The 23895-nt window shown below is 57.1% G+C and overlaps 2 protein-coding genes across 3 annotated transcripts; both read right to left on the bottom strand.

Annotated features, from left to right (window-relative positions):
- Positions 1–889: 889 nt before the first annotated feature.
- On the bottom strand, positions 890–7764 carry ICAM5 (intercellular adhesion molecule 5). The gene is made up of 11 exons (XM_017660374.3): positions 7236–7764; positions 6056–6325; positions 5545–5865; positions 5048–5335; positions 4457–4711; positions 4076–4324; positions 3363–3605; positions 2998–3276; positions 2675–2914; positions 1989–2255; positions 890–1300 (listed from the first exon to the last, which is right to left on the bottom strand). Exons 1-11 carry the CDS (start codon positions 7627–7629, stop codon positions 1029–1031), a joined length of 3078 nt encoding a protein of 1025 aa, XP_017515863.2. The 5' UTR covers positions 7630–7764; the 3' UTR covers positions 890–1028.
- A 1108-nt stretch (positions 7765–8872) lies between these two features.
- Positions 8873–18837, bottom strand: LOC108397119 (intercellular adhesion molecule 1-like). Of its 2 annotated transcripts, XM_017660376.3 has the most exons (9): positions 18614–18837; positions 16875–17138; positions 13200–13505; positions 12569–12856; positions 12237–12491; positions 11805–12053; positions 9656–10009; positions 9231–9536; positions 8873–9086 (listed from the first exon to the last, which is right to left on the bottom strand). In XM_017660376.3, the coding sequence occupies exons 1-9, from the start codon at positions 18678–18680 to the stop codon at positions 8968–8970; spliced, it is 2208 nt and encodes a 735-aa protein (XP_017515865.1). In that variant the 5' UTR covers positions 18681–18837; the 3' UTR covers positions 8873–8967. The 2 variants fall into 2 exon arrangements, with proteins under 2 accessions (XP_017515865.1, XP_017515866.1); XM_017660377.3 differs by lacking the exons at positions 8873–9086; positions 9231–9536; positions 9656–10009 and adding an exon at positions 10252–11682 and having other exon boundaries at positions 18614–18809.
- Positions 18838–23895: the final 5058 nt, after the last annotated feature.

Below are 23895 nucleotides of genomic sequence, written 5' to 3'. Positions count from 1 at the left end.
AGGTGGCCAGTGGAAGCAGAGAGGTAAGGTGGGGGATGGGACAGCAGGGCTGCCCCACCCTCGCACCTTGTTGTCTCCTGTCCCTGGCACTGGCGTGGCCTTTAGTGCCCCTTTTACCGGCTCTCTTCTTTGCTCATGAAATATTTCCAGTGGGCAGCTGATGGTGCTGGAGCTTCCAGGGCTGCTTCCTTCCCTCAGGCTCTGTTCCTGCTTTTCGGGGAGGAGGAGACTTGTGGTGGGGGGAGGCCTAGCTGCTTTCTCCTTATGCAGGGAGTAGGGAGGTGGGGGAGGGTGGTGCACATTGCAGGTTGCAGCTGATTTCCTGTTCCATTTTTCTGAACCCCAATGAGACCAGTTGAAAGGCAGGTTGGGAGTACACGGAGGCACAGTGGGCAGACGCACGATGGAGGAAGGTTGAGGGTGGGGCAGGGGTGCACCTTTTAATAGGACGGGCACCCATAGCTGCAGCCCCTGTCTGGCCAGGCCTGAGAGCAGGGACCCAATGGCCAGACCTCTGGGAAGGGGCCCCACCCATCCTGGGAAGGCAGCCTGAGCTGTGCCCAGAACCAGGCCTGGGGGAAGCACCAGCTCCCACGCCCAGAAGGTAGCCGGATTAGAGGGCAGTGCTGCACGGAAGAGATAAGCTGTGGAGAAAGGGAGGAAGGAGCAGGAATCCCCACCCCGGCCCAAGGGTCTGGTCAGAGCAGGAAACAGGGGCAAGGAGAACACGAGCTCCAGGTCACACCATGACAAGGCAGCCTGGATTGGGCCGGACACACAGTAGGCCCTCAAAAACAAAAGCAGAGCTTTGTATGAATAACCCGCGGGCTTGGGATACAAACCCTGGACTGCTCCCACATCTCAGAGAATTAAGCAGACCGACAGGATGTCCCTTATAAAAATTTTATTGGGGTGGAGAAGAAAAGGGGAGTGATGCCCTTCGAAGTGAATAATAAATAAATAAAATAAATAAGCCCCAGTGTGAGTCTATGGGGCATCCCCCGGCCCGCGGGGAAAGGGAAGCGGGCTCACGCTGAGGTCAGCTGGATAGCAAAGACCTCTCCCCCTGCAGGCGCCTCCGCGGCGCCCGCAGCCTCTGTTCCACCTTCTACGCCAGTGCCCCCGCCCGAGCCACCTGCGCCGTTGAGGCACACGGCTTCGCCCGAGCTCTCGGCCTCCTGTACATTATACTCGCCCTTCTTGCAGGCCGTAGATTGCACGTAGAAGGCCAGGCCGGCCCCCGCAGCCAGCAGCGCTGCGCCCCCTGCCGCACCGCCTACGGCGACCCACAGCCACGGACCTACGGGATGGAAACTCTGAGAGGGTGGAGCAGCTCAGGATTCCCCACCACCACCACACCACGGGACGCCACGCCCTGGTCACCTCTGTCCCCTCTCCACAGGCACACGGTCAGCTCTTATAGACCTTGCAGGGAACCCCAGAGGAGAGGTGACTCCAGTAAGGCCACTCCCAGCGCCAGTGCTACCCCAGACTCATTTTACATGGTACTTCAGCAGCCCATAGGGCTCTGAGCCTCCAGCCCCAGGGATACCCACATGCCAACTAACTCTCCTCACCCTCAAAAGAATGAGGGTAGGGATGGGCGCGGGGTCATTCCTTTACCCCAGAAAGACCCCAGCCCCAGAGATACACGAAGTAGGGGAGGGGATCCAGTTGGGACCCCCACCCCATCCTCTGTCCCTGATTCCTCTCCAAAATCCCTTCACAGTGACACAGTGGAGGAGGGTGAACTGGATTAGGTCTCCACCACGAAGAACCCAGCTCAAATTAACAGTCACACCCCTCCACCTCCCACCCTCAACCTGCCGTTAAATCCCCACCCGCTCGGGGTCCCCTGTCTTCTACCTGATTTATTTCAGTCTTATCTGGTGGGGACTGATAGGGAGGCAGGGCCCGGGTCAGGAAGTCCGAGGGCGCAGGCCACGCCTCCTGCAAATCGCTCACCCCGTCCGCCAGCTGCCACTCACCAGCCACGCGCACGGTGATGCGCCGCGCGTGGCGCCCATGGGCGTTGGTGGCCGCGCACTCGTATTCGCCGCCGTGGCTGCCCATGGCGCTCGCCACACTCAGCGTGCTGTTGTTGCTCGACAGGCCGATGTTGAGCGCCCCCGGGGGCGCGCGCCAGCTGATCTGGGCGGGAGGCCAGGCCTCGGCACGGCAGGTCAACGTGAAGTTCCCGCCTGGCCGCACGCCTCCTGAAGGCGAGGCGGCCAGCTCCGTCACTATCGGCCGGTCTGCAAGGGCAGGAGGTTGGACAGGGAGTGCTCAGCGCCCGCGCAGCCTCCGACCACGTGCTCTCCTTCCACCCCCCTGCAACCTGAGACCATCCCTCCCCAGACAGGCAGGCAAGAATCCTGCTCCCATCAGAGCTACCAGACGCTACAATCGGGCTGTTGTCTGGACTAAAATCCCGCTCTTTGCTTCACGGAATGGGAGAAGGTGGGGACCCGCACCAACGCCCTTCTGACCCAGAACTTGAGAGGGGCCGGGCTCCTGTTCCCTAGTTTTCATTACCCTCAGGTTTAGGTTGGGATTCCTTGTACTAAAAAATGGGACTGAGTGAAGTGCCCTTTAACTCCCCTGGGCAATCCCAGCGCTGCAAGTCACTGTTCTGGGGACCGCGGGCCTTCTCTCTAGTGCTGCTGTCACTCACATTCCACTCCCACGGTGACAGTCCTGGCCTCGGTGCCGTGCACGTTGGTGGCCAAGCAGCGGTAGGTGCCTGCATCCTCTCGCGACACGCGCAGCCTTTGAGGCTGGGGTACGCCCTCTCGGGAGCAGCGCACTTGCGGGAAGGGGCGACCACGGGCGGCGCAAGCCAGGGAGGTAGCCTCGGCCCCTTCTAGCCACGTCTGGTGACTTGGACAGGTGGACTCATTCATCTGCGGCGGCGCTGCAAAGCAGCCACGGGGTCGTCAGGGAGGGGCCCGGACCCCGGGGCACCCGCTACTCCCCAACCGCCTGGGCCCTGCTCACACTCCGCGCTCACGGAGACTGTCTTGACCATGGAGCCGTGCCGGTTGGTGGCGTTGCAGATGTAGACTCCGGGAGGCAGTTCACTTGGGATGCTGGGCACTCTGGGACTGGGCTCTGGGAGGGCCAGTGGCAGAGGCACCCCCTCACTGGTGCCCCCGGAGCCGATACACTGCACGCTTGGCTCCGGCCTCCCATCGACCTCACAAGAAAACAGCCGCCCAGATCCTTCCACCCAAGTCCAATTGCTGGGGCAGCTCAGCTCCTCAAAACGGGGACCATCTAGAAAGCAGAGGGTCACACAGGAATAGAATTCATGCCTGGGTCATCCGAAAATATCCTACCTTGCCCTGGGCTTCTCCGCTCACATTCCACTGTGACAACCACATTTTTGGCTGCAGAGCCTCGAGCATTGGTGGCCTCACAGCGGTAGGTGCCTGCGTGCTCCCTGGCCACAAGCAGCAGGCCCTCCATGATGTTCTCCTCTCCAGAGCGCACACAGCTCACGGTGGGCGGCGGGACCCCGTGCGCCACACAGCTCAGAGAGGTCTCTGTTCCTTCCAGCCATGTAAGGCGTTCCGGGCAGCCCACACTGTCCAGTGCTGGGGCGTCTGCAGGGGGGAGTGTTGTTGGATTTGAGGTCTCAAGACCAGCCTAATATCCCTAGAGCCTCTTTCCCATCCTAGGATGGCCATGAAGGGCTGGACAGGCTATACCTGCACAGGGACTCCCGAACAAACCGTGTATTTGGGGGCTTCGTGAGCCCTGAGGGGCGCTTCTTGCAAAGTGTCCACAGAACCCTTCCCCAGTCTTTGGCCTAAAAACTGTTAGATGGCTTGGAGCGCCCACCTTTCCAAGACTCCGCCCAAAAGCTACTTCCCAAACCCCTATGGACAGTCCTACCGCTTCCCCTCAGTTCTTCTCCAAGATCTTCCCCTAATGCCGCTCACCAGCCTCCTTCCCTTTCCCCAAATCCCAACCAAAGGCACACCGCAGATCCTGTTCCCACTCTTCTCTGTAGACTGGCCACCCCTTCACCCCGAGACCCAGACAGACATGTGCCTTGCGCACCCCCACTCACACTCCACCGTCAGCGTCACGTCCTTGACCGCCTCGCCCTGGATGTTGGCGGCGGTGCAGCGGTAAGTGCCGGCGAGCGCGCGAGTGACCGGACCCAGCAGGCCCAGCGCCAGCACGGCCCCGCCGTCGGGCCGCGCGCAGTGTACTGAGGGCGATGGGTTTCCGCGGGCCTCGCAGTGCAGCGTCTGCTCTGGGCCCTCTGACCACGTCCAGCTCCCAGGACAGTCTGAATCATCCATCCGGGGGGCGTCTGCGGGCAGGAGTGGGACACAGAGAAGCTAGACATGGTCTTGAGGAAAAGCCCCACTTCCACGACACCCAGGGCCCAGGCAGGGCCTTGGAGACCACGAGGAGGGAGGCGAGAAGTTAGAGGCCAACTCACACAGGACGCGCAGCTCCGCACTCTGATTCTTGCTCAGGGTCTCTCCGTCCACTTCCAGGGTGGCGTCGCAGAAGAAGCCGCGCCTGTCGTCGTTCTCGGTGGCGTTTAGCTGGAGCTGGGCGGGCTGCCCCGGGCCCGCGGCTGGAATTCCGTCCAGTGCGACCACCGCTCGGGCCCCACCTTCGCAGATTACTGTCACCGTCTTCCCCGCTGGGGCGTTGGGCTCGCTCAGGGTCAGAAGGGGTGCCGGGAAGCCTGGGGGCGGGGCATTGGCCGGGAGCCCACTGACCACGCCCCTTCTGCGGGTCAAGGCTGCCCCTTACCTGCCTGAACCCTCCCGGCGCAGCTTCCAAACTGTGGGTACCGCGCCCTGCCTCCTGAGCCGCTTAGACTCCGCCCCCTGCTCGCCCTGCCCCCTGGAGGTGGTCAGGCGCAGCTCTAGAGTTCTTGGCTGGGCTTGAGACCTTGTCTAAGTATTCCATCTGCCCCGCCCCTTTGGGGGATTCTGGGCCCCGCCCACTCATTCGCCCCGCCTTCGCGTTCCTCAGGCTCCACCCCCGAGCCGCAGAGTTCCCCTACACTCCCTCTTACTGTACACAGTCACGTTCTCCCGGGTCTCGCGGCTCTCGCCCCCCAGGGTCACGGTGCAGACCAGCTGCCTGGTGCCCTCCTGCTCTGCGCTCGCTGTGGCTGTGGCGGTGGCCATGAGCGCGTCCCCCTTGAGGGTGATATCTGGACTCAATCTCTGATCCTCCAGCGCCAGGTAGACCCCAGCCTCCGAGGCTGGAAACAGCCCGTCCAAGGCGCAGCTCACGGGTCTTTCTGAACCCACTTCCAAGAGCCGAGGGGCAGCGAGGCGCGGGGGGTCTGGAGACAGCGCTGGGGGTGGAAAAACAGAGCTTGAACTTACATATTGAACACTTAATATGTACTAAGCACATTACCTGCACTATAGGATAAATATTATCCTCAAGGCACCGAGAGGAAGACAACTTTTGGAGTAAGAGTAGAATTTGGATTTTTCTGCCTCCAAATTTCTTAAACACCGACCGATCCCTCTTGGTTTCCTTCTCCTCACACCCACTCACCGAAGGTTCGGAGCTCTCTGGGGGCCGAGGTGTTTTCAAACAGCCCCAGGCCCTGCGGCCGCAGGTCTAGCTCCGCGAGGCACGAGAAATTAGCCCTATGGTCCTCCCTCCGCGCCAGGACCGTGGCGGTGAGCACCGCACCGCGCGCTCGGGGTGGCTCCCCGGCAAAGCTGCGGCGAATCAGTTCCTGGGCGCCCCGCAGCAAGGTCAATGTGAGGCTCCCCCGAGGCCCAGCGCCAGGGACCCTACAGCTCAGGGTGAAGTTCTCGCCCACAGGTTGCCAGGCAGGAAGCGGCACCAACTCTACGCGATCCGGCCGCTCTGCAAGGGGGAACCACGGCTCTTGAAAACGTCAGGGCTCAGCAATAACTAGTGTGGAACTCAGGGGCCAAGAAGGGGAGGGCGTGGGGATTCAGAAGGTGGGGCCTGGGCGTGGACCCTGCGACCCAGGGGGCGGGGCTTGGAAGGGAGGGAAAGCAGTCGAATCCCAGCTTGGCAGCAGAGAACTTACGAAAAGTGCGAATGAGCCCACGCGCCTGTAGTGTGCGTCGCGCACAGCGGAAGAAGCAGACCGGCTGGGTCTCCGGCTCGCGGATGTCCACCAGCTGCCGCGCCAGCCAGCGCAAACCCCTCTGTGTCCCATTCCGCCGCAGCGAGGTCTCCAGGCCCCCGCGCTCAGGCCGTGGGCAATTGGTGCTGCAATTCAGCCACAACGAGCCCCCGCGCTCCACGAGCGCCACGCGAGGCTGCAAGTCCGCCCAGAAAGGCTCCTGCGCGACCGCTGCCCGGGAAAACGCAGGCTCAGCCTGGGGAGCCACCTCCCTGGAATCTTAGTACCCCTATGTCTAATCAGGGATTCCCGGGGAATGAGTAGAGGCCACAGCCACGAAATAACTCAGGAGTACCGCGTCCCGCCCAGGCCTCAGGTCTGGAGGCGTGCTCCCAGGGTCGAAACCACGAGGATGTCCCTGGGACTTGGCAGTAGAGAGTCCTGGTCTTCAAGGTGCCAATGGAGTGGTGAGAAAGCACGAGGGGAGGGTAAGATGAGAGGAAAGATGGGGTTTCTCGATGCACACAGCAATGCTGGGAGGAAGGGGCCCTCGGTGAGGGTAGGGAAACGAACTGGTTCTCACGGTTCTAGCTTGAGGGAGACTGAGGTTGAGGCAAAGGCCACGGAGAGATGAGACTGAGTCAAGAATAAGTGAGGACTCCAAAACCGGGGGAAAAGCACGGAAAAGGGACGCAGGGCTGGGCTTATGGAAGGAACAGCGGGAACAGCCGAGGAACTCGGTTGTCAGGGCTCCGGGTGGAGCGGGAACAGCGCTTCTGAGTCACGGCAGTTCAGAGATCGGGTCTTCACGCACCACAAGTAGGGAAGATAGAAATCCGTGGACTGTGATGCATAGCAGACGTGAGGCGGTGCCCCGGGAGGGGACAAGGGAGACACGGGGTCTCCAGGGTGAGAGGTTGGATGCAGAGCACCCAAGGTCTCGAAGAAGGTAGAGACCTGGGCGATCAAGGTCTCCACGGTGTGTTGGTGGGAAGAGATAGAGGAGAAGGCCAGGGTTTAAGGTGGGGCAGGAGCTCGGGAGAGAGGCGAAGGAGGGAGCTGGGAGGGGCTTTTGGCCGCTTCTCAAGTCCGGGAACTCCACCCCCGCCCTGTCCACCCTGAGCCGGGACCCGGCTCTTACCTGAGAGGCGGAGGAGCCCCAGGCCCAGGGCAGCCCAGAGGCCGAGCAGCCCCCGGCGCAGCCCTGGCGAGGGCCCGGGCATCGCCGCCGCCGGGGAAGCGCAGGAGGCGAGGGGACGCGAGCGCTGAGCTGGGCTAGAAGACCGCGCGGCACGGCGCGGCGGGTGGGGTGTGGAGGAGGCACAGTTGCGCCCGGGGATTGGTTTAACGTTGGTAACTTGGTTTCCAAGGAGGGGGCGGCGGCAGAGGCGGCGGGGGGGCGAAGGGCGAGCGTGCGCAAGGCTCCTGGCCTTGGCGAAGGAGTGTTGGCAGGAGCGAGCGACCCCCGGGGTCTCCGTGGAGGTCGGCCCCATCTCCCGGAGCCTTCTGGGGGCGGCCGCGCGCTCCCGCGTCATCTCAAGCGGCGGCGACGCGGAGGTGGAGGGATGCTGGGTTGCCCTTCTCAAACCCCCACCCCATCCCTGGCTTAGATGCTATGATAATAAACTGGACTTAGAGCTCCGCCCCATATTTTGTTCCTCCCACCAGCGCCCCTTGGGCAAATCTGGGAAGCGCGGGATGGGGAATGCACGGTTCTAGGGGGGTATTCGGGATGCCTCCCTCACTGTTCCTTCTCCTTTTGACTCCGAAGAGCTGATGATTACAGCCACGGCTCAAGTCCCCCTCCGGCTCCGCCCCCGCACGCGACACTGGGGGCGGGGACGAAAGTGCCAGCGAGTCGGGAACACGTGTGCATGCGCGCAGCGTTCAGGGGCGTCTAAATTAGGGTCGGCTCAGCTCTGGGTCTGTATTTACCCAGCGTGCAGCGGGCACGTGTCTACGCGGCGTGTGTGAGCGCGAGCCTCTGAATTCGTTTTCTGCGCGGCGGGCGGAGCCCTGCACCGTGAGGGCCCTGTCAGGCATCCAGTGGGGGCCCGGAATTGATTTGCTGTCCACGCGAAACCAAGAGACCAACTGTGACACTTTTGACACCGCATCCTGGCCCCAAACTTTGACACCCCCCTACCCTCATGTGCCCACCAGGCTCGTTGACTGTCGAGACGTTGCCAGGACGCAAATATGTTAACACCCCCACGCGGATCATCTCATTGCGCCTTCCCCGTAGTCTCCAAATGGGTACCTTTTCTTTGCATCCACGTCCCTCAGTGTGTCTGTGTGACCCCGCTCACTTGTGCTTTCACACACAAGCCCTCCCCTAATGTGCTGATGCGAACTTGGGGGTCTGTTCTCACGCCATTCCTCTGCTCCCCAAAAGTGCAGAGTCTAAGGTTGGGGGGTGGAAATGGAGAGGAAACTTAACATCCAATCAGAGCTGCTGCGTGGTAGCGGTGAAGCCAATCAGGAAAAGACACACCCCGAAAAAGCCCGCCCACAACCCAAAGCCTTCAGGGGCCCAGGCTTTGCCCTTCTGCACCGCACTGATAATCCCTGCAGGAGACATTTTTACTACACAGGCTGGGAATGCAGAAGGTTTGGGGCTCTAGGGAACCCCAGGTGGAACAGAGTGAGGAAACCTGAGGTGTCCTGAGAGAGACAAAGAACTTGGAGAAAGCTAGTCTAAGGCATGGACAAAACTTAGAATGGAGAAGAACACTTCCTCGGAGGAAGGGCATTAATGGAAGACATTTAGGCCCGGGACAGAGGCTGAGAGAGGCTTTATTGATTCAGGCAGAGTTCCCCAGATTGTCCCGGATTCCATCTTCCTCTGGTTCAGCCAGCATGGACCACCCCCTCTATCCCCTGGACTGCATCAATAGGCGTTTTCGCAGGTAAATGGCCCCCACGACAAGAAGGATCCCCACAAAGGCTGTGATGGAGGTGGAGGCCAAGGTTTTGGACGTGGGGCTCCAAGCTGGGGACAAGAGGTGAGAATTAGGAACGAGGCATATGGAAGTGTGACAACCGGCGTGGGGCTCATGGTTGGCCTGTGCAACCTCCTAGGGTAATAACCTTCCCAAACCCTCCCCAAATCCCCAGGATCATAAAAGCACCTCACCGAAGACTGTCAGCATGATGGGTGCCGAGCTGTTGCGAACCACCTGGCCATTGAGAGTGAGGCGCGCGTGGCAGGTCACGGGTTGCCAGAAGTCGCGGGGCCTGGGGCGCAACGTGTAAGTCAGTGTCACGTTGGCCAGATCCTGGCTAGTGAAGCGCTCTAGGCTCTCGGAGTAGATGACCCGGCCGCCGATCCTCAGAGTCACCACTAGGAAGCCCACGGGGAACACGTGCGTCACGTGGCAGCGTAGAGTGTACAGACCGTCCTCTGGGATCGGAGGCTCCAGGATCACGCTGCGTGGCCGTTCTAAAGCAGAGGGGGCAGCTGAGTCAGGTCCACGAGCGCCCCCTAGCGCGACTGTCAACTTCCCCTCCCCACCCGTCCCCTCCCATCCACCCAGTCGATCCCGAGCCCCAGTCCCTCACTGTAGGTGTTGATCCTGGCCGCGGCCCACAGCATTTCTCCTGCGCAGGTGACGAAGCAGCGCACGTCGGAGCTCCAGGCCCTTACATCCAGCAGCTGGTAGGATACCCAGCGGGGCCCACTGTGGGACTTGCCCCGCCGCAGCGGAGTGCTGAGGCTGAAGTTCAACGGCAGGGGGCAGCTGCTGCTGCAGTTGAGCCACACTGAGTCCCCCGGCTGCACGGTGGTAAACTTGGGGCTTAAGCGCACCCAGAACAGCTGCGCTGAGGTCGCCGAGGACGCGGGAAAGCTGCCTCCGTGAACTTGCGTCCCTGCCGCCCGGTGCCTCCGCGCGCTCCCGCCTCCCGCGGAGGTGGCTGCCAGCAAAACCAGCAGCGAGATGGGGCACAGAGACCCCATGGCAAAGAGTCGAGACTGAGGGGCCCCGCACCAGGGAACCAAGGCTGGCTCTGAAGATAAGAAGTCCTGCAGCCCCACCTCCTTGGCCCCACCCGGAGAGAGACAGAGCTCCTACAGGCCCCAGGAACCCTGCCACATGGATCCCTTCCCTCAGCCCAAGAAAGGGTTTCCCGACCCCATTAAAAAGCATGTCACGGCGTTTTTCTGGATAGGGATCTTTAATTTGCACTAGTCTCCAAAGGGCCTACACCAAGCCTCAGATCTGGATTACAGCCTCAGGGGTGGGCCTTGAACTGGCCACCTTTTCTTGTTGGAGGAAGTAAGAGGAAAAAGCTGTGGTATGGTGGTTAGAAAGGGCTCCAGCTGGCTATGACACCTTCCCTCAACTCACACAAGGCTGGGGTGGATGAAAAAGCGAGAGGCTTCCGGAGCTGGGAGGGGGGTCCTCCCAGGCCTCTCCTCACTGCCTGCAGGAATTTGGAGCGGCCAGAGTGTTCTGTTGCATAGTAGCACCGAGATGGAAACAGGTAAGACAAGGCAGGAGCACACGGGTGAGCCATAGTTTCCAGGACTCTGTGTTTTAGCTGGCAAGGAGTTGGCACTCATGGTTAGGCATGCCACCAAGTGTCACTGTGAGCACCAGCAGAGATGCATATGGGCAAAGAGGTCTAATAGAGGTCAGTGTCAGTGCTGGGGTTAAGAGCTCTGTGGGTCATCTCTGGGCATGTTACCAGCTAAACCATGTTGCCATTGCTAGTTTCCTTCTGGAGGAAAGCAGCTTGGACAGTGGAATGGGAAATTCCAGCCCCACTTGATCTTTTTGCCAGGGACTCCTGTACAGTGCACAGCCAGTACAACTGTACCTGGCAACCCTGAATGAGAACTCCCTGAGGGCAAAACCTATGTTTACTCATCTTTGCCCACATAAAAGGCACTCAATAAATAGCTTTTAAAAGAATAAATGAATAAATATGTTACCATCAAGAGTTGGGAACAGTCAGGGGACAGTAGTTCGGGAGCTGGCATCTGGGGATGTGTTTCAATGCTACATGTGTTTGTGTGAGGCCATTTCTCTCTTTGGGCAGCAGGGCCTCATCACACACAGTAGGTGGCGAGTTTCAACATTTCCCAGTTGGGTGTCCCAGACTCAGAGGTCTGTGACTCCATCACACCTGCTCTGGCCAGGTCAGCCTTTGACATCCCTCACAGTCACACCCTGAGTCTTCCACCTCCTCTTCACTAGGTCCTGTGTCTATAGGTCAGGTGTGAGGCCTGGGGGTCTTAGGTGTTCGGGTGCCATGACCCCAAATGCTATCTGTATCCCAATGAGGCCTCGGTCCTGTCCCCTGGCATCCTGGAAAGGTGGGTTGTAGGTGAATGGTAATATGCCCATCACTGTTCAATGTGGTATTGCGGCCACCACACAGAGAGCTGCAAAGCCCTGTCTTAGGACAGGCTCAGGGAGGCGTGGCTGGTCTCTTCAGTCTCATGGCAGCCGCCTCCCGGGCCTTCTGTAGTTTGTATTCCCGGATCTTCCGCTGGCGGTTATAGAGGTAAAGGCCTATGCCCACAGCGCTTACGATGACTAGAGCTGTCACCAGACCGATGGTGAGCATGTTATTCTGGTGGTCTGTTGGGGGGGACACAGGGGACAGTGAGGGTTGAGCTGGGCTCCCTCGTGGGGTTCCCAGCTGGGGACACGAGGTGAGAATTAGGGTTGCCCTACCCAGCCCAGAACACTGGCATACTTACAGATCACATTCACGACCACTTCACGGGTGATCTCACCACGGGAGCTCTTAGCTTCACACAGGTAGGTGCCTGCAACCTCTCGCCTGACAGGCCTCAGATCCCCAATGGGCAGCAAAGCCTGATCCCCTTTCCTGAGACATTTCAGTTTGGGGGTTGGGTTCCCCCAGGCCTGGCAGGTCAGGGTCTGATGGGAGCCTTCCTCCCACGTCCAGTTTCCCAGGCAATCTCTCTCATCTAGTCGGGGGCCATCTGGAGAAATACAAGATGAGGGACAGGCTCAGAGACCAGGACCTCTGTCCCCATCTTAGGACTGCAGGACCCATAAGAATCTGGGAAGAGGGCTAGGGGTGTGCGTTCAGAAGACAGGAGCCCATGGAATCTTAGGGGTTGGGTCTTGGAGATTAGGGGTCGCTGTCCAGCAGTCCCACTCACACAGGACTCGGAGCTCCCGCGTCTGGTTCTTGCGCAGCACCTGTCCATCCACCTTCAGGGCAGCAGAGCAGGTGAAGCTGCGCCTGTTGTCCTCTGCGCTGGCGTTCAGTTCTAACTGGGCGCTGGGGGCCGGAAGCCCGGATGGGGCCCCACTCAGCATCACCTCGGCTCCACCATGGGCTGTGCATTCCACGATCACGTTAGTCCCTTCTGAGACCTCGGGCTGGCTGAGGGTCAGGTTGGGGGCTGGGAAGCCTGGGGACGGACACACAGTGAGCCCTGCCCCTGGCATCGGCCCCACCCCTCAGAAGCCCCGCCCCTGTCCTACTTACTGTAAATGGTCACTTGCTCCTGTGTCCTCCGGCTGAGGTTTCCCAGCATTACCACACACGTCAGCTGCTGGGTGCCCTCCTCCTCCGCGTTCGCCTTGACCAACGCCGAGGCAGAGAGAAAGTCCTCCTCATGTATGACGGTGGGATACAATCTCTGGTCCCCCAGTGCCAGGTGGACGTTGGCCTCGGCGGCTGGGAACAGTCCACTGAGGGTGCAATTCACGGGCTGCTCTGTGCCCACTTCCATGATCGGGACGGTAGCAAGGTCGGGGACGGTCCCTGGCAGGACTGGTGGCGAGAGAGGGTCGGTGTGAACAGAGAGGTGCGAGCATCCTGAAGCTCTTTTCTGGGACATTTTCATTGCCCCACCTGGCAAATACTCTTCCGCCTGGGTCACCCCTTTCCCGCGCGGGTCACAGGCTTCTCAGATCCTGAGACCAGAGCATCCCCATCCCCGAACAACCCACCACAGGAGCCAAGGACATGCTTTTCCCAGAAGCCTCTGCAATCTTGGTCACCACCTGCTCAACACCCCCACGGCCAGTGCCCCTGCTTCCAAGGAACCCCGCACCTCAAGTGGGGGCAGCCCCTGAGCCCATCCTCTCTCCCTGTGGGCTCCCCAGTGCCTCACCGAAGGTTCGGAGCTGCCTGGTGGTCGAGTTCTTCACAAACAGTTCCAACCCTCGGGGTCGCAGGTCCAGTTCCGTGCGGCACGAGAAACTGGCGCCGTGGTCGTCTCTGCCCGCCTGCACCGTGACCGTGACCTCGGCGGGCTCCCCCACCACCGGCTGCCGGCTCAGCTCCTCCTCCCCGCGGAGCAGCACCACCATGAGGTTTGTCCGGGGCGCCCCGCCCTCCACCCGGCAGCTCAGGGTGAAGTTCTCATCCACCGGCTGCCACTCGGGCAGGGGGGCCAGCTCCACGCGCTCCGGGACCCCTGCGGGTGGAGGGAGTGTGGCATGAGCTGGACGGGCTGCCCGCCTGCAAGGGGCGCTGGGGCGCTGGCTGCACCTGCCCGAGAGCCTCCCCACTCTCTGCCCTCCCCAAACGCACTGGAAACCACCTAAGCCGGACGGGAATGTTAAGAGCTTCAGGATAAACCGGTGGTAAGTCCCCAAGTGGCCTAGACGAGGGTGAAACAATTCTTTTTTTCTGTAGCACCCAAGAGTGAAATGAGAAGCAGAAAAGGAACTGAGTGTATCACCAGGAGTCCCACCGAACAAATATAGTGAATTTAAGAGGTTTAGTTCCGTTGGGATAGTTTCCAAAGGATCCTTGCTCTCCCTTCTCTTCTTAGCCTTATTTTTCTCCATAACATCCCTCACCCTCTGACATGCAAGACCATATCTGCTCAGTTAACACACTTCTCCCCTATTTCCCGCCATGGAATGTCAGCTCAGGGGCACATGAGTCTCTGCCTGCTTTGCCCCTGTTGTGTTGCGGTCTCTACATTTATGGAAAGGATAAAGTTGCACCACCCACACTGATTTGAGGCCTTTTGGGAGTTGGCCTGTAAGGGAAAAACAGTTCCTGAATGTGCCATGTGATCCCCTGAAATGTTAAAAACATAAGAACAGCACATAGAGGCTCAAAACGAAACTGTGAATATCCCCAACACAGGCTTGGTTTTTGAAGGCCAGGGAGGGTCTCTATTCCTCACGAGATAACAGAAGTCCAAGCCTGAATTGCTAGTGAAAATTGATAGCAGAGCCCAGTGACCTGGGACATAGCTCTGAGAGTCCCCTCACCCTCCCACCAGGCTCACCAGAGAGGGTGTCTTGAGGTCACTCACTATTCCCTTCTCAAAAGACCTGGAAATGTCACTGGGCAAGGTTGTCAAAATTGTCCAAGACCTGGGTCTGATTCCCAGCTTTGCTGCTTCTTTGCTATGGGGCATAGAGAAGGGATTTTTGCCTCTGGAACAGTCCTAGCCCTTGGAGCTACAGAAACCAGGCCTCAGTGTTCTTAGCCGTAAAATGGGGCTGTGAAGCAGGATGGATTTACACGGATCATTAATCCGTGTAAAAGACTGAGGGAGTGACTGCAAGTAGGCATGAGGTTTCTTTTTAGGTGAGGAACTGTTCCAAAATTAGATCGTGATGTTTGTACAGCTCTATACAAACACTAAAATTCATTGAATTGTACATGTGAAAGGTGTGACTTTTATGGTATGTAAACGATATCTCAAGAAAGATTGAGATTAAAAAAAAAGCAGGGGTCCAAGAAAACTTTCAGACCTCCAGCTCTTACCTCTAACCACGTGCTGCAAACAGCAACTTGCAGAACATTAGACCCCCGTCCCCTCAAAACCTCAGCCCTCAAAAGGGAACTCACTCTGAGCCCAGCTCCTGGCCCTGGAGGCCAGACTGGGGGAGGGGGGGTGTCCTGCCTCTCTCCTTGACCAATCAGCTTCAGTCCCTTACCAAGCCCTAGTCACTCTACTCTTTCAAATATTTGTCTACCGCTCCCTTCCTGCACTCAGCCATTGCCTACATATGTGTGGCTTGGACAAGGCCCACAGCCAAATGCTCTCTGGCTTCCCATAATGCCAGCCTTCTGCTGTCAATCCCTTCTGCTCACATACCCTCTATCACCCAGAGGAGATAGTCCCAGCTCCTCATCCTGGCATTTGAGGCCCTGCCAGGCACAGCTCCAGCCCTACCAATCTGTTGATGTTAAGTTCCTCCTGCCCCCACCCGCCCCTTCAGCATGCCTAGGCTGCTCCCTCTAGCCAGGTAGACAGAGTATCTGTCTACCAGCTCCTGTGTACCCTTCAAGGCCCAGTTGAGTCGCCTTCTGCAGGAATTACAACTCTAACCTTTCTAGAGAAAGCTCAGCCACCCAGGGATGCTTCCTCATTTTTACACTGGGGACAGGGTAGGTCCAAAGTAGAGTCTCTCCTAGGTGACCCACCCTGCTACTGTGTGCCAGTCATCTGCTCCATTTCACAGAGTAAGAAACTAAGACAAAGTACAATAGCCAAAGTCACAGAGGGACAGATGTGGCAGAGTCAAGATTCAAACCTGGAGAACTGGGCTTTCAATTCTCAGGCCCAGATACGGATGGTCCTTCAAGGAGGTTTCCCCGGGGTTTTCAGAGGCCACTGGAAATGTTTGGGGACTTCCCTCACCTGGCCAGCATCTGCTCAAACATCTCTAAATTAGAAGCAAAGCTGCTATGTGCCCAAAGGCTTCCTTTGCCAGGCAGGCCCTGTGAAGACAGAATGTCCTCGATGCCTGATTGCATCATTGCGTCCATCTGAGGAGCTCACAAGTGAGCAAATCCAGAAGCCATGTACCCCAGGGCCCCCAGGTAGTAAGGATCCTGCTGGGACTGGAACCCCAGGCTGTCTAAATCCAGGCCAGTTGACCAGTTCTCTTTCTTTGTTTATTTGTTCTGTTTTAATCTGATTCTTATTTATTTACTTATTGCCTAGGACAATAGGAGCTTATCCTTATGGTTCAAAATGCCCAAAGGAAAAGAAAGGGACACGAGAAAACTTGCCCCACACCTTTACCCCTTCCCTGCTGCCCCCTAACACCGGGGATGGTATACCACTCATTGTGGGCATACTTCTTTTGCACTTGATGATATACCTTGGAGGTCATCCTCTTGCAGGACACAAGAAGCTGCCTCATAATTTTACACAGTTGCACGCTATTTCATCACGTGGTCAAACCACAGTGGATCTCCCCAGCCCCCTACATTTGCGTGGCTTGCAAACTTTCGCCCTTCCAAATAAAGCCACAGTGAGTGACCCTGCCCCCAGTGAACAGGGATACATGTAAGCCCGACTCCCAGGGTGTAATATCTGTGTCAAAGGACACATGCACTGTCACTGGAGAACTAATGCCCACCTCCCCACCTGGGGGTATGCTTTTCACTCCCACATCGTCACCAATGTTCCAGGATGGCCCACTTCCTGGCACCCTGCCAGCAACAGCTGTTATCAATTCTTCTGACTATAGCCAATATGTGCAAAGTGCCCTCTCAGGGCTAGTTTCAATTTGCACCTTCTTTTAAAGAGTCACATTTAGGGCCTTGTCCTGTGCTTAAAGTGGCCTAGAGGGTCAGCATTTTCAAATGCACTGAATCCCTGTTGACACTCTAAACCACCCAGGGAAGTTCAAGGAAGGGCTTCAAATGACGATGGGGTTTCTCTGGAGCTGGGCCCATCTGGCCTCCAGTGAGACCCTCCCTGGTCCCACCACCAAGCAACAAAGGCTGTCCCAGCCTGCTAGGGACCCCCACTGGCCTCCTCCCCCAGGCAGCCTCCCTGATCCAGCCTCTGGGCCCAACCACTCACAGAAGACAGTGACGGACACTGAAGCTGTACTCTGGCCACCAGTGACACAGTTTGTAAAGCATATTGGAGAGCTGTTTTCTTGAACGTCACTCAATTCATAGGCTTTCCAGTTGTCTCCATGGTTCACTTCCAACTTATTTAACTGAGTCTCCAGGCCAAAGAGAGTGTAGTTGTCACAGGAAGTGCTACAGTTCACGCTCATGGAGCCTCCTCGGGGTATGATAGCTTCTGGGGGGTATACTGAGGTTTGGGTACCTCCAGGCCCTGGAATAAAGCAATGAGCAGGGGACAGGCATTGTAAATTGGTTTCGTCAATATTACCATGTGGCGCTGGGCACACAGCCTTGAACAAGACAAAACCCTCTGCCTTCAGTGTGGGAAGACAGAAAAATTCATGAGCAAACACAGTTATAATAACTGATATTGATAAGAGCTTTGACAAATACAAAGGAAGACGGAACAGTGTCTTGATGGCCTGGTAATGTGCGAGCACAGGTCTGAATGATGAGAAGAGGTTGGCCATCTAGAGAAAAGGGAAATGAGTGTCAGGCAGTAGGAACAAGAGCAAAGGTCCTGAGGCGGGGAGCCCCAAGCAAAGTGGGCAAGGGGAAATGGTTGGGAGAAATGAGGTCAAAAAGATCATGTGGGCAGTGTGGTCAGTCCAAGGCTGTGTTCTTCCTTCTGAGGGTGATGGGGAGCCATGGAGGTTTTTAGCAGAGGAGGGACACTGAAGTCACTGTCCTCTCTTCCAAGAGGTCAGGAGGAGAGGGCCAGCCCGCCAGTGATGGAGGGGTTTCAATTAGGGTGGCCCCTCACTCCCTTGGACAAGTGGCTTCCCCCCTCTGGGCCTCAATTTCCCCATCTGTAAGGTGGGTGAGCATAGCCACCCCACCCCCTATCCTAGCATTTGCAGCCCAGGGCAGGTAGCCAGTGGCTGCAGGTAAGAAGGGAGTTATGATTAGCTGATGTGTGACTGAGGCCACCCTGCAAAGATTCCTGCCCTCAGCTTTGGGCCTAACTCTTGGTGGCGTAGAGGTCTGTGAAAGCAGCAGCTCTGGGAATTCTCCAAGGGTGATTCTGGTATCATTCCCATTTCAAAGTGGGATATGGTGTGGCTTTTGGAGGCGACGTTACTCAGCTACAAAGCAGCAGAACCCAGATGGGAGTAGGGATTAGAGCTTTTTGTTAAGCTGGAAACCACAGTGGCAATCCGGCTGCCCAGCACTGACCACCATTCGAGCCCAGCTGTCACCCTTCCCCTGGCCCTCCAGGCTGGGGTTGGTGGCAGGGTGCCCAGGACATCCCACTTGTCAGCCTTGGATCCCTGGGCAAGTCAGCTCTGGATTTCCCCTGAGTAGAAGCCGCCCTGGACTTTCCCAGGGCCAGGGCATGAGGAACAGAATGTGCATGTGTCGGGGGTCCCCAGCCTATTCAGTTTGGCACCAGGCCATATCGCCTCCTGAGACCAGGTGCGGCACTGGGCCAAACCACTGGGAGATGGCCGCTCTTATGTTCCCCATTTTACCGCTGAGACGCTGAGGCTCCGGGGAGGCTCAGCCTATAACTCAAGGCCACCCATCGAGGTGATGAGGGTCTGGATTCAAACCTGTAGCTAGTGACTTTCAACGGTGGCTTCCCATAAATAGCTGCCTACCTAAGTACGAACGGCCTCATTCCCAGCCAGCCGGGCGCAGGGCCTCCGACCACTGGCCCGACGGAAGCCCCCACTCCGGACTCACCTGGGAGCAGAGCCCAGAGCAGGGCCAGGAGGGCTGGCAGCGCGGGACGGGCGGCACCGCGAGCCATAGCGGGCCGAAGAGGGCGGACACGCAGAGTCTAGGCTTCGTGGCGCGGAGGTGCACTGCACGGACTGCGGCGCCCAGCGAGTAAGGGGCTTTTATAGCGGCCCGGCACGGGCGCCGAGGGGCGGTGCTGCTTTCCCGGAAACCTCGCGCCTTCCCCTCCGGAACGAGGGCTCCGGCATTTCCGGAATGAGATGGTTCGGAGTCCGAGGTGGGTTGTCCCGCTTCGCGGGTCGCTCGAGAGCTGGAATTTCCGAATTGAAGCAATTGGGGCCGCACCGGCAGCAGCGGTGCAGGGGCTGCCCCTGGCTCTGGGGGTCCGGTCCCAGGATCAGGCTAACTTTGATTCTGCGTTTATACTGCTCTGAGCGCTTTGCTGAATACTGCCAATTACCCTGGACGGTAGGGACTGTCCTTGTGTCCATTCCACGGAGGGGTAAACTGAGGCTCCGAGCGGTGAAGGGGATTTGAACTCACGTCTGACGCCGCCGCCCCCGCGCCTGCAGAGACGATCGGGTGGACGGTCGTCGCTTGTATGGGACCCAGGAATCCTCCTGGGGCGCCTCTATCAGGGTGCCCCTTCCCCAGGGGCAAGTCCCCACCTAGCTGACACTGAGTCGTCCTGAGCAGCGGCTGCAGCAAGCCCAGGCGCCTCCCGGCGCCCGTGAACCCAGGGGCGAGGACGCGCGGCGTCATCACTGCCGGGGACCCGCATGCTCCCACCGATGGGCACTTCCACCCCCGCGGCCTCGCTTCCCCTTTCGGCCTCGGCCGCGGGGGCGTCTTAAAATCTCCAGAAAAAGGAAGGAAGCCGCGTGCTCCTGACACGCCGAATCCCCCCACCCCGCAGATCCTTCCCAGGCTCTGCGGGAAACTGAGGCAGCTGACCTTGACGGGAGAGGGGAGAGGGAGTGCTCGATACCGCCTTGCGCAGGGTAACAGGCCGCTCCCAGGCTCCGAAGTGACTCGGGGAGAGTTGGTGCCCAAACCCCTGCCCTCCCGCGCGCGGCTCCCGAAACTTGAATCCCGGGAGTCAGTCCTAAACGAGTGAGGGTCTATGCGGGTTTTTGCTCGGCTAGTTACAGTACGGCGTTGGGGGCTGCTGTGTCTACACACCGCTCTCAGAACCCCCACCCCGAGGCCACGGCCTGCGCTCGTGACCCCAAGACTCGGCATCCGCCACGTGGAGGTCGGGGACCCCGGGGACCCAAGCCACATCGCCTAAGGCTTCCTGTTGTTCCGTCGCCATGGAGACCTCGGAAGGGCCAGGGAGGTCGCTCAGCAGAAGGGGAAGGGAGGGAGCCTGGGGGACGCTCGGGCCCTTCCTCCACGAGGTGGGGCTGCGAGTTAGTTACCCGCCGTCCAGAAACGCGGCTCTTCCCCCGCCCCGACCGTTTCTAAGGAATTTCCACGGGGATCTTCCTTCTCGAGGGGTGGAGGGTAATGCATTTCCACCCAGAACGGCCGGTCAAAGAGGCGTTGTGGGGACCGGGGACTGCAACAGCGCCTGGACGGTCTGGGACAATCCTGCCCGGGGGATTATTTTCCGGCGGATTTTTCCCAGGCGCGCCCCAAGGAGTTCCTGGATCTTTGTCCCAAGTGCGCAGTCGACGATCGCCCCCGCGCGGCCGCAGGTCCTCCTTGCAGCCACGAAAGTGTTCTTTTCCTCCTGACGCGCGGGCTCAGTGTTGATTGAGCGCTTGCTGTGTGCCAGACACGGTTCCAGGTGCTGCGGACACAACAATGAAGAGAAAAGAAAAACATTCCTGCCATCGTGCAGACATGGTCTTAGTGAAGGGGCGACAAACAAGAAACAAAAATGGAATGTATGGAGGGTTAGCATGTGATTTATGCTAAGGAGAAAAATTAAGCAGGGGAGGGGATAGGAAATAGGGTTAATGAACTCTTTAAATAGAGTGTTCTCGGAAAGATTGAGTAGGTGACACTGGAGCAAGAGGGAGGTGAGGAGGGAGCCATAATAATATCAGGAAGGGGCATATCCTGGATGTGCAAAGGCCCTGAGGTAGGAACTGCCTTAAGGAACAGCCAGGCCAGTGGGGCTGGAGTGTAGTGAAGAACGGAGGGTCTGGAGGAGGGGAAGGAAGGGACAAATGGGCAGAGTGGGCAGGCGCTTGTCAGCCCACGGGACTTGGGTTGTTCCTCTGAATGAGGTGGGAGCCATGGAGGGCTCTGAGCAGAGGGGGGACATGCCCTAATGCAGGTGTTTACAGGCGCCCTCCTGAGACTACAGTGAGGAACTACAGTCAGGGCGTGGGGAGGACAGGGTGAGAACCAGAAGACAGGAAAGAAGGTGATGGCTCCAGTCCAGGTGACTAATGATGAGCCTGGGCTGGGCAGTGAGGCTGGAGAAGTGGTTATGTTTGGCATCCATTATGGAGGCAGGGCTGGCTGGACTTGCTGGGACCTGGGGATGGGGCAGAGTCAAGGAGGACCCCTCCATCCTGGTCTGAACCCCTGGAAAGATGGAGGGCCATTTTCTGAGGTGAGGATGGGATGGCAATGGCGACAGGTCGGCAGAAATAGCACACACCTCTCAGTCTTACACTCCCTTTGCGTTTCCTCAAGGAAAAGGGAACAGATGTTCCCCAGCCCTCTGCAGCTGCTGCCAGGAAGGGCAGGGCTTCCTCCAGGGTGCCAGGCAGTCACAGGCAGCCCAAAGAATGGGTCTGCTTCAGACCAGAGGCTGCAGACCCAGGGCAGAAGTATCTGTACCCAACTCAGTGCCATTATGCCTGCTCTGCCCTCACTCTGAGCTCTGTGGTGGCCACCTTCTTATCCCTCAGCCCAGAATGCTCTTCCCCTCATTCCTGTATGGCCGGCCCTTCCATTCTTGAGGCCTGAGCCTCCTCCTAAAAGCTTTCCTGAATGCCCCTGCCCCTTCCATCCAGTACCACACCCTAGTCATTTGCCCTAATGGTTCCATGACTGCAACTCCATTCATGTGTGGAGTTCTGATTTACTTGATTGTCACCTCCATTTCTGTGAGCTCCAGAAGGGCAGGGACCTTGTCAGCCATAGTCCTTGAATCAATGTCTAGTCATTATAAGCAGGTGGTCAATACATATTTGTTGAATAAATAAACTTCTCTTACCTCTGAGCATTCTACACATGCTGTTCCTCCAGCCCAGAATTCCTTTCCTACTACTTTTATGAATGGTTCCCAAAGCATTTCATCCATGAGGTTGTAATGGGGTTAGGAACACAAGCTCTGAACAGATTGGGGTTTAAATGCAAGCTCTGTCCCTCTTTGGGCGCTGGCTGTGTCAGGAATGTCATTTCCCCAATACTTCACATTTATAGTTTTTTTAGTTCCTAGGTTGAACATTATAATCCCAGAGCTGAAGTTTGCAACTTTTGACACTTTCACTGGTTTATCCACCCCCCCTTGCCACACCTCTGGCAACCAGCAAACTGTCCTCTATCTATAAGTTCACTTGTTGTATTCTCAGATTCCACATAAAAGTGAGATCACACAGTATTTGTTTTTCTCCATCTGATGTATTTCACTTAGCATAATGCCTTCAAGGCCCATCCATGTGGTTGGAAATGGCAGGATTTTTTATTTTTTATGGCTGATATTCCATTATATATATGGACCACACTTTCTTTATCCACTCGTCACCAATGGACATTTAGCTTGTGTCAATGTCTTAGAGGCTATTGCTAATAATGCCACAGTGGAGATTCAGGTGTCATTTCCTCTGGCTAAATACCCAGAAGGGGGATTGCTGGTTCTATTTTCTAGTTCTGTTTCTAATTTTTTTTGAGGAACCTCTGTACTGTTTTTCACAGTGGCTGCACCGGTTTACATTCCCAGCAACATGCATGTATTTAATAGACAGAAATTCACATAAAATTCCCACCTTTGCCTTTTACTGGTACCTCCCAATCCTTCCTCCCCCAGCCCCTGGCAACCACTTATCTGCTTTTTTCTTCTATGGATTTGCATATTCTGGACATTTCATGTAAATGGACTCATACACTCTGCGGCCTTTTGTATTGAGCTTCTTGCTGTAACATAATGTTTAGAAGGTTGCTCTATCTTGCAATGTGCACAGTACTTATTTTCTTCTTAAGGCTGAATACCATTCCATTGTAAGGATATGTCTCATCTTGTTTATCCACTCACCTGTTGATGGACACATAGGTCGCTTCCTTTGTTTTGGTTATCGTGAATTATGCTGCAGGGATCATATGAGTATCTGTTTGAGTCCCTGTCTTCTTTAGGGTACACTTTATCCCTTTTTATAGCTGAGCAATAGTCCGTTGTACAGGTGGACCCTATCTTGTTTATCCATTCAGCCATCAGTGGACACTTGGGTTGTGTCTACCTTTTGGCTATTGTGAATCATGCTGGTCTGAGTATTTATGTACAAGTGTTTGTATGAACAGGTTTTCAATTCTTTTGGGTACATACTCGGGAGTGGAATGGCTGGATCATAGGATAACTCTCTGGTCAATGTTTTGAGGAACTATCAGACTGCTTTCCACAGCAGTTGCACCATTTTTACATTCCCACCAGAGTTGCAATGTCTCCACGTCCTTGCCAACACTGATTCTCTGCTTTTTAAACATTATTATTTTTACTATTGCCATCTTAATGGTTCCCCATCCGTCCTGTCCAGTTGACGAGCCTGGCACGGTCCTGCAGCATAGGCAGCTAGGGCTGTGCACCAGGCAGCAAGAGCCAAGGGGGATGTGGTCCGGGTGCTGCTACTAGCTGTGACCTTGAGCAAGTCACTCGCCCTGGTTGCATATTAATGGCCTAAGCTGTTGAAGAGGAAGATAACATCCCTGCAAGGGTGGCTCTAGCTTTCCATAAGACAATTTGTGTGTGGCGCGGGGCAGAGCCGAACACGGAGCAAGAACAGATAGCGGTAATTAGCTTTCTTTTTGACTCGGCGCTGAGAATCCCTCCTCAAATTTCCTAAGCAGAAATACGTGCTTCCTCCTCTGTGTCCCCACACATCTTCTTTATTATGTGGGCATCTTTGTTCCCCCCTAGCAGCTCAGGGTGGAAACCAAACATCCTGACGTTTGGACGTGGGTCAAACACAACTTTGCTTCTCTCTTCACCCCTTTGTTCTGTGGCGGAGTCTTGCCCTGCCTCTGGCTGAGGATTCCTGCCCACGGCTCAGGCCCAGGTCCAGGTCCGTGCCACATTCAAATCTCTGAACCTGAATTGCTATTGGATGGGA

The sequence above is a fragment of the Manis javanica genome, chromosome 13 (assembly GCF_040802235.1).
Source record: "Manis javanica isolate MJ-LG chromosome 13, MJ_LKY, whole genome shotgun sequence".
Lineage (NCBI taxonomy): Eukaryota > Metazoa > Chordata > Mammalia > Pholidota > Manidae > Manis > Manis javanica.
This window is presented reverse-complemented; position numbering and strand designations above follow the sequence as displayed.